Source organism: Chelonia mydas, chromosome 11 (assembly GCF_015237465.2).
Source record: "Chelonia mydas isolate rCheMyd1 chromosome 11, rCheMyd1.pri.v2, whole genome shotgun sequence".
NCBI lineage: Eukaryota > Metazoa > Chordata > Testudines > Cheloniidae > Chelonia > Chelonia mydas.
This window is the reverse complement of record NC_051251.2, coordinates 77134106-77148926: the sequence shown is the minus strand read 5'-3', so window position 1 is coordinate 77148926 and position 14821 is coordinate 77134106. Positions and strand designations below refer to the sequence as shown.

The 14821-nt window shown below is 42.9% G+C and overlaps 1 protein-coding gene across 5 annotated transcripts in view; it reads left to right on the top strand.

Annotated features, from left to right (window-relative positions):
* POFUT2 (protein O-fucosyltransferase 2) overlaps positions 1–14821 on the top strand; it is a 31802-nt gene that overhangs the window by 2673 nt on the left and 14308 nt on the right. For 4 of the 5 annotated variants that reach the window (XM_037912338.2, XM_043525007.1, XM_037912339.2 and 1 more), the window contains exons 3-4: positions 3916–4060; positions 11406–11516. In XM_037912338.2, coding sequence (XP_037768266.1) covers positions 3916–4060; positions 11406–11516 — 256 coding nt within the window. The remainder of the gene's footprint in view (positions 1–3915; positions 4061–11405; positions 11517–14821) is intronic. The other variant, XM_037912340.2, reaches the window with a different exon arrangement.

Here is a 14821-nt window from a genome sequence, read left to right as displayed (position 1 = left end):
CGCAATTTTTTTTTCTTTTGGTTGCGTCTTTCGAAGTGTCTTTCCCTACTGTTGCTATCTTTATACAGTTGACAGAAAAAAGGTATGCTCTTTCTTGCTCAAAACAAGTCAACTCCATCCGTGTCATGACACTCATAGGCATTGGGTCTTGTTTTGTGCTCACTCGGCTGCCTTTTCAGTAAAGCTACATAAAGTATAGCAGTAAATCATTGTAAGTAGATATGAAAATGCCCTATTAGATCTAGCCTTTGCCTTTTGCAAGGGCAGAAGACAGTTGTCTGTCCCCTTTTGGATTCTAAATGTCTATGTAATTAACAAACCCACCACAAGTGCTGATGAATTGCCTTTTGGCTGAGTTCAGTCTTACTGATGATCTACTCTCCATCACGTTATGACAGTTTCAAGGAAGGTCAAATTTCAGGCCTTAACAAGATTGAGTGTCTTATTAAAATATTTGACTTAATTACTGTAAGTACGTGAAGAGACGTTGATGAACATATATAATTCCAGGTATGAAATAGGATCCTTAACCTCAGTGCAGAAGCCTAACTAGTTCTAAATATTTTTTTAAAATGCTGTAGTAAAAGCAATTACAGACTTACTCTATCACATTGGTTTGAAAAAACAAGACCACTCTTCAATTGTAAAAGCCCAGAAGACATCTGAAAAATTAAACTTTCATTGTTTTACACTCCTAATTAAATCGTAGCCAAATTTCTCTGAAGTTTGTAGTACAAAGTAATAGCCCTTAGGAGTTTAAACATGTGAAAATGGCAGGGTTGGCAATTTTCTTATATTTAAAGAGTGATCAGGACTCAGACTCTAGACTCTGGCATGAGAAGACAAGGGTTGTGGGGAGTGGGGTGGAGAAGGAGAGAGAAAAATATTAAAGGTCAAAGCAAAGGGATGGAAGAGGCCAACTCTGAAAATGTTCGTATTTTATAATAAAGCTGTAGGAAAAAGTAAGCCTGTTTACCTGGTCACAGCTGTACTTACTCATAGTACAGTACTAGAGCCCATCCAGTGCCTGTGGAAGCTAAAGGAGAGATTCTTATTGACTTCAAGGAGAGTAGGACAAGGCCTCTTCTGAGAAAATTCCCTGAGCATGGCCAGCCTGCGCTCAGTTCTCACATGCGTGCTCTGAAGACCATCTCTCAGGTGAATGACATGCCAGTCTTCTGAGAGTCCCATTGTGCTTGTTTTTTTAAAAAAAATTATGGATGCACAGAAGAGACTTTGGGGCCAGTTCATCCCTAGAGTAAATCCATTTTTCTCTGTGGAGTTACAACAAAGATGAATTTGGCCCTCCATAGTCAAGGTTGTATGGAGACTGCCAGTGTAAGCTACCCACACTCCTAAATTTTGATGGGTACGGGCAATTTGTGTGAAAGCTTGTGTGGCTAAAGTAGATTAGGAAGATGACTTTTTGCCTGAGAACTTGGAAACTGTAGGATAAAGTTTCCTTTATTAAGTGGTATTTAGTGCCATCACCTGTGTATTAAAGTCTACAACAGTATCTCAGAATCTTTCAGCCACTTTCTCTCAGCAGAGGAAATATTTAAGTTTAATGTATGAATATAGGTCTATAACTGGGCTGCTGGCCCACACCTTGGGCAGGTCTCCTCTTCTTTTAAGAAGAGTGAAAACAAGACAGGAAAAATACAAGGGGGATAAAAGGTAGAGAGCCCTGACCCTTCAAGGTTCAGTCATCCCCTTTCTTGGCGGAAGCTCTCCTTGTTCCAAGGGGTAGCTCCCCATCTCATTGACAGCCTCAAATTCTTATGTCATCTTTTGTCAGGAGGCACAGTTGTTGGTTCCACCGTCCAATTGCTTAAAAGGGTTACCACTGTCAGCTCCTTTCTCCAGGTCTGAAATCCCAGGCAGTCCCTACAGGCATGGCTTACTATCCTCCACTGGTACCTTGTGGTTACAAATTTGACACCACCCAAGCAATGTTCCCTCTAATTTTTTATATCCATGTGCGGAATGAATTTTGTTAAGTGCACCAGTATAGAGGTGATGTGTGGCGGGGGTGGGGCCAAGGGATTTGGAGTGTGGGAGGGGGCTCAGGGCTGGGGCAGAGGGTTGGTGAGGGGTTCAGGGTGCGGGGGTGAGGGCTCCAGCTGGGGGTGCAGGCTCTGGGGTGGGGCCGGGGATGAGGGATGTGACACATAGCCAGAAAGGGTTAAGCAGCTTGCAGGCTGATTGACCAAGAGTCAACCATTAGAGAGATGTGAGAACAGTATGTATATGGTAATTAAGGCCATTCCTTGCTCGATAGGTTAGAACTTTGAAATGTATAGCAGATCACCTGAGAATGATGGAAAGCGGGCAGTTGCCTTACGTTAATCTGTGTGGGTAATTACCGGCGATGCTTAGGAAATGGATCTACTTCAAAAGTCCCCATAAATTGCCTATTGTTCACCGAATGACTCCAGGCTGTTATGAGAAGGCCTGAAAACTGTATAAAAGATCCTTGGGTCCTGATCCTGTCATCTCAGATCTGCTTAAGCTTCATCGGGGAAGTTTGAGTTGCAAGATTGAGATCCCAGTCCTAAACTGGAACACCCTGAGTATGATATTGGACATTGGACTATAACCTATGGACTAAATTCTAAAAAAACCTCTTTGCAACTACAAAGATCACCATCTCTGCTATGAATCTGAATTTCAAGAACAGTACTCATGTCTGTATGTATACTAATCTTTTAACCAATACACTCTCTCTTTTTTCTTTTTTAATAAATTGTAGTTTAGTTGTTAATAATTGGCTGTAAGCGTGTATTCGGGTAAAATCTGGAATATTCATTACCCTGGGAGGTAATGTGTCCGATCTTTTGGGGTTGGTAGAACTTTTTTATATGATGAATAAGATTTTCAGTAATCTGAAAAAAAGAAAAATAAGATTTTCACATTTGACTTGGGTGTCTGAGTGGAGGCCTGAGGCTGGGTTGCTTTAAGAGAACTGTGTTGTTGGCTTCTGGGTAACCAGTGAGGTGGTATAGAAGCTGTTTTGTGCTGGCTTGGTAAATCTAAGAATTGGAATATCCACCAGCTTTGGGGATTGCCTGCCCCATTCTTTGCAGTTCACCCTAATTGAGTGACCTCAGTTGGTTCCCCTGGGACCCTGGTCACAAGGGGTTTGGAGTGCAGGCTGCCTCGGGGCTGCAGCGGGGAGAGAGGACTCCCCCCAGCCCTCTCTAGCTGCAGCAGCCCTGGGCCGGGGGGAGAGGCGCCTCTCCCTGCCTATGCGGCCGCACAGCTTAGAGGGAACTTAGCACCCGCCTTACATCTTGGGGGGGTTTGTTTTGTTTTTTCTTTCTCTCATTTTGGTGACTTTTCTTTCATTGTGTCTCCTTCACTCTGATGAGGTGAGGCTCTTTTGGGCACCGCACCTTCCTACAGAAGCCAAGTATTTCCTAGAGTTGACATTTTTCCTCTTAGCCAAGTAAAGCCCCATCATGTACAGTCTCTCTTGAAAAATAAACTCAAACATTCTTAAAAAGCAGTTTTAACAGGAAAAGTTAGTTCAAAGGAAATGCACTGAACGGCCGAAAAAAGATTCATCAAGATAATGTGTAAAAGGAAAGGAGGACATTCAAAGGTGATACAAGGTGGGGGGGGGGGGTTTATTTGATAAAATGTTTGGTTTACCCAGCATTCTGAATCTTTGGTTTGGATATATCTAACACACAAAACCCAACACCTAGATGGAGGTGGGTAATGAATAATCCCCAGACTCCTCTGGTTTCTATAGATCACCTTATCATTTTTTTGGTAAGTTGACTATAACTGTATAGAATATGTTGGAAATTATGGCAGCTTCTTATCTAAAACAGAGCAAGCAATGCTGCTGTATACGTAAATCAAGTACTCTTACATGCTGATAGTTACTTCTCTTTGCTTCCTATTCAGAGTCAGGTGGACCCTTTATAGACCAGGTATATGTCCTACAAAGCTATGCAGAAGGATGGAAAGAAGGAACTTGGGAAGAGAAAATAGATGAGAGGCAATGCATTGATCAGCTCATGTACTCAAAAGACAAACATGAATACTACAGGTAATATTTTACAGGATATGTGACTCCTTCATTTTCCCATTTAGTTCAGTCAGTGAGACATTTGCCTTACTTCCACATGCAGTCTGGTTTGTTTATTGAACTTGCTCATGAGTATTTGGGTGCTTGAGGCTGATTTTGCTACATTTTTAAAGCGCACTGAAGCTGTCGTGTTGGTTAGGGGAAGGGATGGTAGGAGGCAGCATAAAGTAGTACAATAGTGGAAGCAGGATGGAAATTTATATTTCCTACAGGTTTTGTAAGGACACCTAGGAAAATCAATACAGCAGTCTTCTTATTGCTGCCATATTAGTTGATTGTGGTTTTTCTTTCTTCTGCTTTTTGTGGGGAAAACACTTTGAACAGGTGAGGCTGACCCTGGAAAAGGCACTTTGGAAATATATTTTTCTAGCACAGTTCTTGATTGAAAGCAATGCATTATTGCTCTTGACATCCTCTAGTAGAATCTCAAGGGGTAAGGTCTATGCTCAGTTGTTTTAATTCTGTTTTCGGGGGGGTTTTTGTACAAGCATTTGCATTCTGCAAAACCAGACATCCGTTCTGAGAACTAAAGAATATGGAAAACTTGAAAAATCACTGAGTGAGCTGCTCTTAAAGTTAGAAATAAGGATTTCTCAAAACAAAAGCCCTTAATCGAGGATTAATACAGACTAACTTTGAAAACGGTTCCAAATAAAATCTTATAGGCAGTGAGATGAACATCTGAATTTCTGCACAATCACTATAAAATTTCATTTGCACTTTGAGATTAAACTACTTGGTTCTTTACTAATGGAAGAATAATGGCTTTATAGCAGCCTCTGGCTATTCAGCTATCCTAAATTGTCCCAGGCGTGTTCTGTCACTTATACTAGGAAAGAAGACTGCTCATTTTGTTTGATATGTGGGCTTCCCCATGGTTACCTAGGCCTTTGTTCACTCAATACTGGTTTGCTGCGCGGTGCTCAGCATGGCCCTACACCATCTAACCCATTGTAAATCCTGATCGTTCAGAAACCATTACCAGCTCCTCCGTTCTCAAGGGGATCAACAATCCTGTAGTAACTACAAACTAAAGGTTTATTAATATTAAAAAAGAGAGTTATTAAGAGGTTAAAATGAATCATTTACATTATAGTTGATTTCAGAGTTTGTAGACCAGGATAATAGCAGTGATGTTAAATCTGCTAGCTTGCAATAAGTCTCTCTGGATCATCACAAATATTGGGGTCCTCAGTCCATTGTTCAAAGCTCTTCTTTTGCTGGCAATCATGGTCTAGAGAAGTGGAGCAGGAAAGAGGCAAGAAGGTGATGTCAGCCTGGGGGATATAACCTTGAGACTATGTGCATGGAAATTTACTGTCTCAAACACGGAGATAGCGAACACATGTTCTACGTGCCCTGCTGAGTCACTGGGCCTCCATTGTCCGTATGCTCTCTGAGGCCTCCTCTGCAGCGGCCCATTGGAAGAGCTGATTCTCCTTAAATGGCCCATCACCCATGGCTGTAAATCTGTCTTGTGGCTGTTACCCCGGAACAGAACATGTTTGAGATACAAACACACAGCAACGATTCATAACTTCATATACAATGATAATACATGCATATAAACAGGGTAACAATACTTAGCAGACTATAACATTTCCATTGATACCTTAAAAATCATACTTTGTACAAGATCTATTTCAATTGTAGAACAGTGATAACAACAGTGATATAAATGGTCACCTTTCTTTTTATACAGTGTCACACAAAGGCCTTATAATTGAGTTCAGTGTAACCATGATATCAATGCAGCTCTGAGCTAGTATCTCACCTAGTATTGGGTACCATTCTATTTCTGGAACTTCTTTTATCAATTGATACAAGCATTCTGAGACACCAGTCAGTTTTTAAAGACTTGGAATATATTTTATATCAATGGTATTTCAGTTTTGAACCATGCTAACTGGTCCCACAGGGTATTGTGTCTGCTGGCAATTTGGACTCCAAAAGAGAAGTTACCTTTACTTATGATTAGGGGTTACAAGCGATTAAAAATATTAATTGCAATTAAAAAAATTAATCACGATTAATTGCGCTGTTAAACAATAATAGAATAACATTTAAATAAATATTTTTGGATGTCTACATTTTCAAGTATATTAATTTCCATTAAAACACAGAATACAAAGTGTACAGTGCTCACTTTATATTTATTTATGGTTACAAATATTTGCACTGTAAAAAACAAAAGAAATAGTATTTTTCAATTCTCCTAACACAAGTACTGTAGTGCAGTCTCTTTATCATGAAAGTTGAACTTACAAATGTAGAATTATGTACAGAAAATAACTGCATTCAAAAATAAAACTATTTAAAACTTTAGCACCTACATGTCCACTCAGTCCTACTTCATCCTATCACTCAGACAAATAAGTTTGGTTACAATTTTGCAGGAGATAATGCTTGCCTGTTTCTTGTTTACAGTGTCACCTGAAAGTGAGATCAGGCGTTTGCATGGTACTGTTGTAGCTGGTGTCGCAAGATATTTACGTGCCAGGTGCACTGAAGATTCATATGTCCCTTCAGAAAAAAAAGGAGGACTTGTGGCACCTTAGAGACTAACAAATTTATTTGAGCATAAGCTTTCGTGAGCTACAGCTCACTTCATCGGTTGCAAAATAAATTTGTTAGTCTCTAAGGTGCCACTAGTACTCCTTTTCTTTTTGCGGACACAGACTAACACGGCTGCTACTCTGAAATATGTCCCTTCAGGTTTCAACCACCATTCCAGAGGATATGCGTCCATGCTGATGACTTGTTCTGCTCAATAGCGATCCAAGGCAGAGCAGACGTGTTCTTTTTTATCATCTGAGTCGGATGCCAAGAGCAGGGGGTTGATTTTATTTTTCGGTGGTTCAGGTTTTGTAATTTCCACATCAGAGTGTTGCTCTTTTAAGACTTTTGAAAGCATGCTCAACACCTCGTCCCTCAGATTTTTAAACCTTGAGTTGAGTGTTGTAGCTATTTTTAGAAGTCTCACATTGGTACCTTCTTTGCATTTTGTCAAATCTGCTGTGAAAGTGTTTTTAAAACGAACGTGCTGGGTCATCATCCGAGACTGCTATAACACGAAATATATGGCAGAACGCAAGTAAAACAGAACAGGAGATGTACAATTCTCTCCCAAGGAGTTCAGTCACAAATTTAATTAACACATTTTTTTTTTCATGAGCTTCATCAGCATGGAAGCATGTCCTCTGAAATGGTGGCCGAAGCATGAAGGGGCATATGAATCTTTAGCATATCTGGCACATAAATACCTTGCAATGCTGGCTACAAAAGTGCCATGCGAATGCCTGTTCTCACTTTCCGGTGCCGTAAATAAGAAGCAGGCAGCAGTATCTCCCACAAATGTAAACAAACTTGTTTGTCTTAGCGATTGGCTGAAGAAGAAGTAGGATTGAGTGGACTTCTGGGCTCTAAAGTTTTATATTGTTTTGTTTTTGAGTACAGTTATGTAACAAAAAATTTACATTTGTAAGTTGCACCTTCACGACAAAGATTGCACTAAAGTACTTGTATGAGGTGAATTAAAAATACTTTCTTTTATCATTTTTACAGTGCAAATATTTATAGTCAAAAATAATATAAAATGAACACTGGACACGTATTTTGTGTTGTAATAGAAATCAATGTATTTGAAAATGTAGAAAAACATAAAATATGTCATTTCAATTGGTATTTTATTGTTTAACAGTGTGATTAATTGTGATTACTTTTTTTGAGTTAATCGCGTGAGTTAACTGCAAATAATTGACAGCTCTACTATGATATAGGCTACTGACATGCACTACCGCTATTTGTCATATTTTCAGTATGAGCTATTTATCCCTCTCGATTATATCAAGCGTATATTGTGACATCTGTATATGACAAACAGTACTTTCGATTACAAACTCCAAGCAAGACGGGATCTCTACGTTTCTATCAAATTCTGTAAAAAGTTCTAGTTTTGCAATTCCTGGATTGTTTTCCTGTCCTATAGTCCAGATATCATTAATTGAGGATCTGTTTTTATTGTTTAATCTGATTTCTACTTATAACAAGTAAAATCCTGGAGGGTTCTCATTGTCCTGAAGCATCACTATGACACCACTTGTCATCAGCCTAGATGCTCCTGGAGAAGTTAAGATTCAGGAGTTAAGAGAGAACACTGTATTCCCTTTGGGAGTCTAGTCACTAGGAAAGGTAGCTGTGCACTTACTAATAAAGGAGCTTACAGATAAAAGGCGATCTAGGTTGTCAGGAGGAAAGCTTCTCCATTTCCCTAGAAAACACAGGAAGTCTACTAGGACAGATCTCAAATCAAGCCCTTTACTGCACACTCGTTTTCTTGTGTATACTCTGCCTGTTATGTGAGTAGCGGGTATCCAGCCCTGCGGCCTAGAGATGAGCATCTGAGTCTGTTTTCCTTTGGTTCTGTGTGATATATAATAATCTGCAAGTGTCTCTTTCAGTGGCAGCAGAGGTGCCTCGGGTGGTTTGTGTGGGGGTGCTAGGGCTGTGACCTGAACTGGGTGCTTCCCCAACTCCTTGTTACAAAACTAGATTGAAACCTGAAAAAAATTAGTTATGGAAACTTCCACCTGTTAGCTCTCTTACCTTGGTGGCTTTTTGAGATGCTGAGTCACTGGTCATTAGGAAGAACTCCGCTCTATACTGCTCGTCAGCCAACTTGCAAACAAAAGGCCTTGTGCTGGTCATTGAGCATCCTCTGCCGCTGCCATAGTCACAGAAGAACCGCTGCACGTGACTATTGTTTAGAAATCCGTCTAGACTGTTAGCAGAGGAACAGGATGGAATGCAACTGAGTTCAGTCCAAAGCAGAATGTGAAGAGTTACAAAGTGATCTCACAGGCAGATGAAATTCAGTGCTGATAAATGCAAAGCAATACACATTGGAAAACATAATCCCAACTCTACATACAAAATGATGGTGCCTAAATTAGCTGTTATCACTCAAGAAAGAGATCTTCCATATTTGAAGAGAAGGTTAAAGGTCTAGAGACCCAAGTATCAACCCTGCATTGCATCAGAGAAAATGAAGATTTTTTCTGGATAGAAGTCAGTGCTTGGCACTGCAGGTACAGCATGCTGAAGAATCCAAAGGCAGTGCAGAACGGGGAAGAAAATAGGCAGTATGTGACCTCTAGAAGAAGAAAGGGGAGAACCCATGTACCCCCAATGCAGATTGAGGTAAGAAACTGTTTTCAGGCTCTCTGCACAGGTACTGTGTTGGAGAATGGTTTGGAAGAGTCATCTGAGGGAAAGGATCTGAGGGAGATCCCATCGACCGGAAAGCATGGGGTGCGTTGTCCTAAGGATGGGGGTTCCACGACCACTACTCCCAAGAGGAGGAGACGGTTGGTGGTGGTCAGGGACACACTCCTAAGGGGGACAGAGTCATCCATCTGCCGTCCAGACCGGGAAACTCGAAAAGTGTGCTACTTGCCTGGAGCTAGAATTCAGGATGGGTCTGCTGAGACTGATCAAGCCCCCGCAACACTACCCCTTCCTACTTCTCCAAATGGGCACCAATGATACTGCCAAGAATGACCTTGAGCAGGTCACCACACAATACCTGGCTCTGGGAAGAAGGATAAAAGAGTTTGAGGCGCAAGTCATGTTCTTGTCCATCCTCTCTGTTGAAGGAAAAGGCCGAGGTAGGGACCATCGAATTGTGGAGGTAAATGCATGGTTGCGCATGTGGTATCGGAGAGAGTGCTTCGACCATGGGATGTTGTTCCAGGAGGAAGGATTGCTAGGAAGAGATGGAATCCACCTAACAAAGAGAGGGAAGAGCATCTTCACAGGCAGGCTTGCTAACCTAGTGAGGAGGGCTTTAAACTAGGTTCGCCAGGGTATGGTGACCTAAGCCTGGAGGTAAGTGGGGAAGTGGGAACACCCTGACATCTGCTGGGAGAGCAATACAGCAGTGCACAGACAATCCAGGAAGTTTTTGGAGAGTGTTGAGGACAACTTCCTGGTGCAAGTGCTGGAGGAACCAACTAGGGACCATGCTCCTCTTGACCTGTTGCTCGCAAACAGGGAAGAATTGGTAAGGGAAGTAGAAGCGGGTGGCAACCTGGGCAGCAGCGACCATGAGATGGTCGAGTTCAGGATCCTGACAGAAGGAAGGAAGGAGAGCAGCAGAATACGGACCCTGGACTTCAGAAAAGCAGAACTGATGGGCAGGATCTCCTAGGAGGCTAATATGAAGGGGAAAGGAGTCCAGGAGAACTGGCTGTATTTTAAAGAAGTCTTATTGAGGGTGCAGGAACAAACCATCCCGAGGTGCAGAAAGAATAGCAAATATGGCAGGCGACCAAGCTTGGCTTAACAGAGAAATCTTCGTGGGTTGTGGGGACTATAGCCACCCCAACATTTGCTTCAGTCCCCCTGTAGCAGCCGCCACTTTCTGGCTGCCCACCTCTGAAGGCAGAGCGGAGAGAGCAGCAGCTGCTGGCTGGGCTTCTAGCTCTGAAGGTATAGGAGTAAGGCCAGGCAGGGGGCCTGAGAACGGTGCCTGGCCTGTGTCTCTGCCTGCACTTGAGAACCAGGATGAAATTAATAGGCAGCAGGTTTAAAACAAACAAAATGAATTACTTCTTCACACAACGCACAGTCAACCCGTGGAATATGTCGCCAGAGGATGTTGTGAAGGACAAAACTATAACTGGGTTCAAAAAAGAGTTAGATAAGTTCATGGAGAATAGGTCCATCATTGGCTATTAGCCAAAATGGTCAGGGATGCAACCCCATGCTCTGCGTGCCCGTAAGCCTCTGACTGCCGGATGCTGGGACTGAACAACAGGGAATGGATCACTATAATTTCCGTGGTCTGTTCATTCCCTTTGAAGCATCTGACATTGGCCACTGATGGAAGAGGTGGACCACTTGTCTGACCCAGTATGGTTGTTCTTAGGCTCTAATGACTTTGAGATGCTTTTGTTTAGTTGGCTGGAGAAATTACCAGCTTACTTTCATATAAAACCTGGTAACTTTAGCTCTACAAATAGTTACTTTTGATCAGGGAAAAAGTTGTTCCATTTTTTCACTTGATTTTTTTTAACCCCAATAATAACAAAATATACTCTGAAAATCAACAGAGCTAAATCCATCGTGATTGCATACAGTGATATCATAAAGATATTTTCTTTTTTTAGGGAGTATATGTACATTTTTGTTGAGACCAAGGACTATTTTTTCTCTAGGATGTGCTGCTAACTAATCTTACTATGAACAGCAAATTCATCTTAAAATGGTGATCTATTAATTGGAGACTTTTTTTACTGTCTTACAGGGGATGGTTCTGGGGTTATGAGGAAACACGGGGCCTAAATGTCTCTTGTCTGTCTGTCCAAGGATCAGCCTCTATCATAGCTCCTGTTCTTTTGAAAAACACTTCAGCACGGTGAGTTGCCTCTGTTATTTTTTGTGTGTGTTCGAAAACCTGTCTTCACAGCTAGGAGAAAGGTGGCAATGTTACACCATGATGGTATCTCCTCACTGGAGAAGAATAGTTCTTTAGAAGTGTTATAAAATGTCTGGCATCAGACAGGAGGATGAGATAGACGAGGCTTTCTTCAGACAACTAACAGAAGTTTCCAGATCACAGGCCCTGGTTCTCATGGAGGACTTCAATCACCCTGACATCTGCTGGGAGAGCAATACAGCAGTGCACAGACAATCCAGGAAGTTTTTTTATATTCTTGGGGACAACTTTCTGGTGCAAGTGCTGGAGGAACGAACTAAGGGCCAGGCTCCTCTTGACTTGCTGCTCACAAACAGGGAAGAATTGGTAGGGGAAATAGAAGTGGGTGGCAACCTGGGCAGCTGTGACCATGAGATGGTTGAGCTCGGGATCCTGACAAAAGGAAGAAAGGAGAGCAGCAGAATACGGACCCTGGACTACAGAAAAGCAGACTTTGACTCCCTCAGGGACATGATGGGCAGGATCCCCTGGGAGGCTAATATGAGGGGGAAAGGAGTGCAGGAGAGCTGACTGTATTTTAAAGAAACCTTATTGAGGGTGCAGGAACAAACCATCCCGATGTGCAGAAAAATCTTCACAGATTTTCTTCACAGAGAAATCTTCAGGAAGTGTAAACACAAAAAGGAAGCTTACAAGAAGTGGAAACTCGGACAGATGACGAGGGAGGAGTATAAAAATATTGCTTGAGCATGCTGGGGTGTAACCAGGAAGGCCAAAGCACACTTGGAGTTGCAGCTAGCAAGGGATGTGAAGGGTAACAAGAAGGGTTTCTACAGGTATGTTGGCAACAAGAAAAAGCTCAGGGAAAGTGTGGGACCCTTTTGAATGGGAGAGGCAACCTAGTGACAGATGATGTGGAAAAAGCTGAAGTACTCAGTGCTTTTTTTGCCCCGGTCTTCACAGACAAGGTCAGCTCCCAGACTGCTGCACTGGGCAGTACAATATGGGGAGTAGGTGAGCATCCCTCAGTGGTGAAAGAACAGGTTAACGACTATTTACAAAAGCTGGACGTAAACAGGTCCATGGGGCCGGATGCAATGCATCCAAGGGTGCTGAAGTTGTTGGCTGATGTGATTGGCTGATTGGTGATCGGGGGAGGTCCCGGATGATTGGAAAAAGGCAAATATAGTGCCCATCTTTAAAAAGGAAAGAAGGAAAATATGGGGAACTGCAGACTGGCTCGCCTCACCTCAGTCCCTGGAAAAATCATGGAGGTCCCCAAGAAATCCATCTTGAAGCACTTGGAGGAGAGGAAGGTGATCAGGAACAGTCAGCATGGATTCACCAAAGGCAAGTCATGCCTGATCAACCTGATTGCCTTCTATAATGAGATAACTGGCTCTGTGGATATGGGGAAAGCAGTGGATGTGATATATCTTGACTTTAGCAAAGCTTTTGATACAGTCTTCCACAGTATTCTTGCCAGCAAGTTAAAGAAGTATGGATTGGATGAATGGACTATAAGGTGGATAGAAAGCTCGCTAGATCGTCAGGCTCAATGGGTAGTAATCAACGGCTTGATGTCTAGTTGGCAGCCAGTACTAAGCAGAGTGCCCCAGGGATCAGTCCTGGGGACGTTTTTGTTCAATATCTTCATTAATGATCTGGAGGATGGGATGGATTGCACCCTCAGCAAGTTTGCAGATGACACTAAGCTGGGGGGAAAGGTAGATACACTAGAGGGTAGGGATAGGGTCCAGAGTGACCTAGACAAATTGGAGGACTGGGCTAAAAGAAATCTGAGGAGGTTCAAGAAGGATAAGTGCAGAGTCCTGCACTTAGGACAGAAGAATTCCATACACTGCTACAGGCTGGGGACCGACTGGCTAAGCGGCAGTTCTGCAGAAAAGGACCTGGGGATTACAGTGGATGAGAAGCTGGATATGAGTCAGCAGTGTGCCCTTGTTGCCAAGAAGGCTAATGGCATATTGGGCTGCATTAGTAGGAGCATTGCCCGCAGATCGAGGGAAGTGATAATTCCCCTCTCTTCGGCACTGTTGAGGCCACATCTGGAGTATTGCGTCCAGTTTTGGGCCTCCCACTACAGAAAGGATGTGGGCAAATCGGAGAGAGTCCAGTGGAGGGCAACAAAAATGATAAGGGGGCTGGGGCACGTGACTTATGAGGAGATGCGGAGGGAACTGGGCTTATTTAGTCTGCAACAGAGAAGAGTGAAGGGGGATTTGATAGCAGCCTTCAACTACTTGAAGGGGGCTTCCAAAGAGGATGGAGCTCGGCTGTTCTCAGTGGTGGCAGATGACCGAAGAAGGAGCAATCGTCTCACGTTGCAGTGGTGAGGAGGTCTAGGTTGGATATTAGGAAACACTATTTCACTAGGAGGATGGTGAAGCACTGGAATGCGTTACCTAGGGAGGTGGTGGAATCTCCATCCTTCGAGGTTTTTAAGGCCTGGCTTGACAAAGCCGTGGCTGGGATGGTTTAGTGGGGTTGAACTAGATGACTGCCTGAGGTCTCTTCCAACCCTAATATTCTGTGTTTCTGTGATCAGAGCTCCAAATTGTAGCTGACTTGAAGACTAAAAATGTACATATTTTTTTCCATAGTGTTGGTTGTTGCTGTTTGTTTGAGCATCATTACCATATTTGGCATTGTACTGAACAAGGAGATAAATACCCCGCCCACAGACAATTTACAATCTGAAATACACACTTACTACACATGATATTATTCCCTCATTTCTCAGCCCCGCTCACTGCACTCACCTTGATTGTAGCATTTAAGAGCAATTATGATTTGGGAACATCCTCTGAGGCACTTGTGCAAAGCAGCAGTCCTGAGCTCCTTCCTTCCTCCTTGTTGAGGTATATATGCCTTGTTTCCATCTTGTCCTCAGCTGCCTTTGCAGTAGTTGTTTGATCCACTGTCAGGAGTGAACTAACATAGCAGGCTTGAGAGGCAGAGATGCAATATCTCAGATTTGGTGTGTTTCCTCCCCCTCCCCCGTTAGAGATGGGGCTGGGCAGACCAAAAAATTCATGTCCATTTCTTTCCTAGCCATAGATGATGTCCTCCCAGCAGTAGCCTGGATGGGAGGACAGCTGAGGTTAGCGGCACTGTAGACTGATGTGTCCTTCTGTAGAAGGAGAGCAGGAGGAAGCTCAGGGCCAGTTTCTTTCCATTTGGTTGCCCTGAGCTCCCAGGACCAATGTTTAACCTGCCCTCACTGAGTGCCTCTTTCCCCAACAGATTCTACTGCCCCTCCC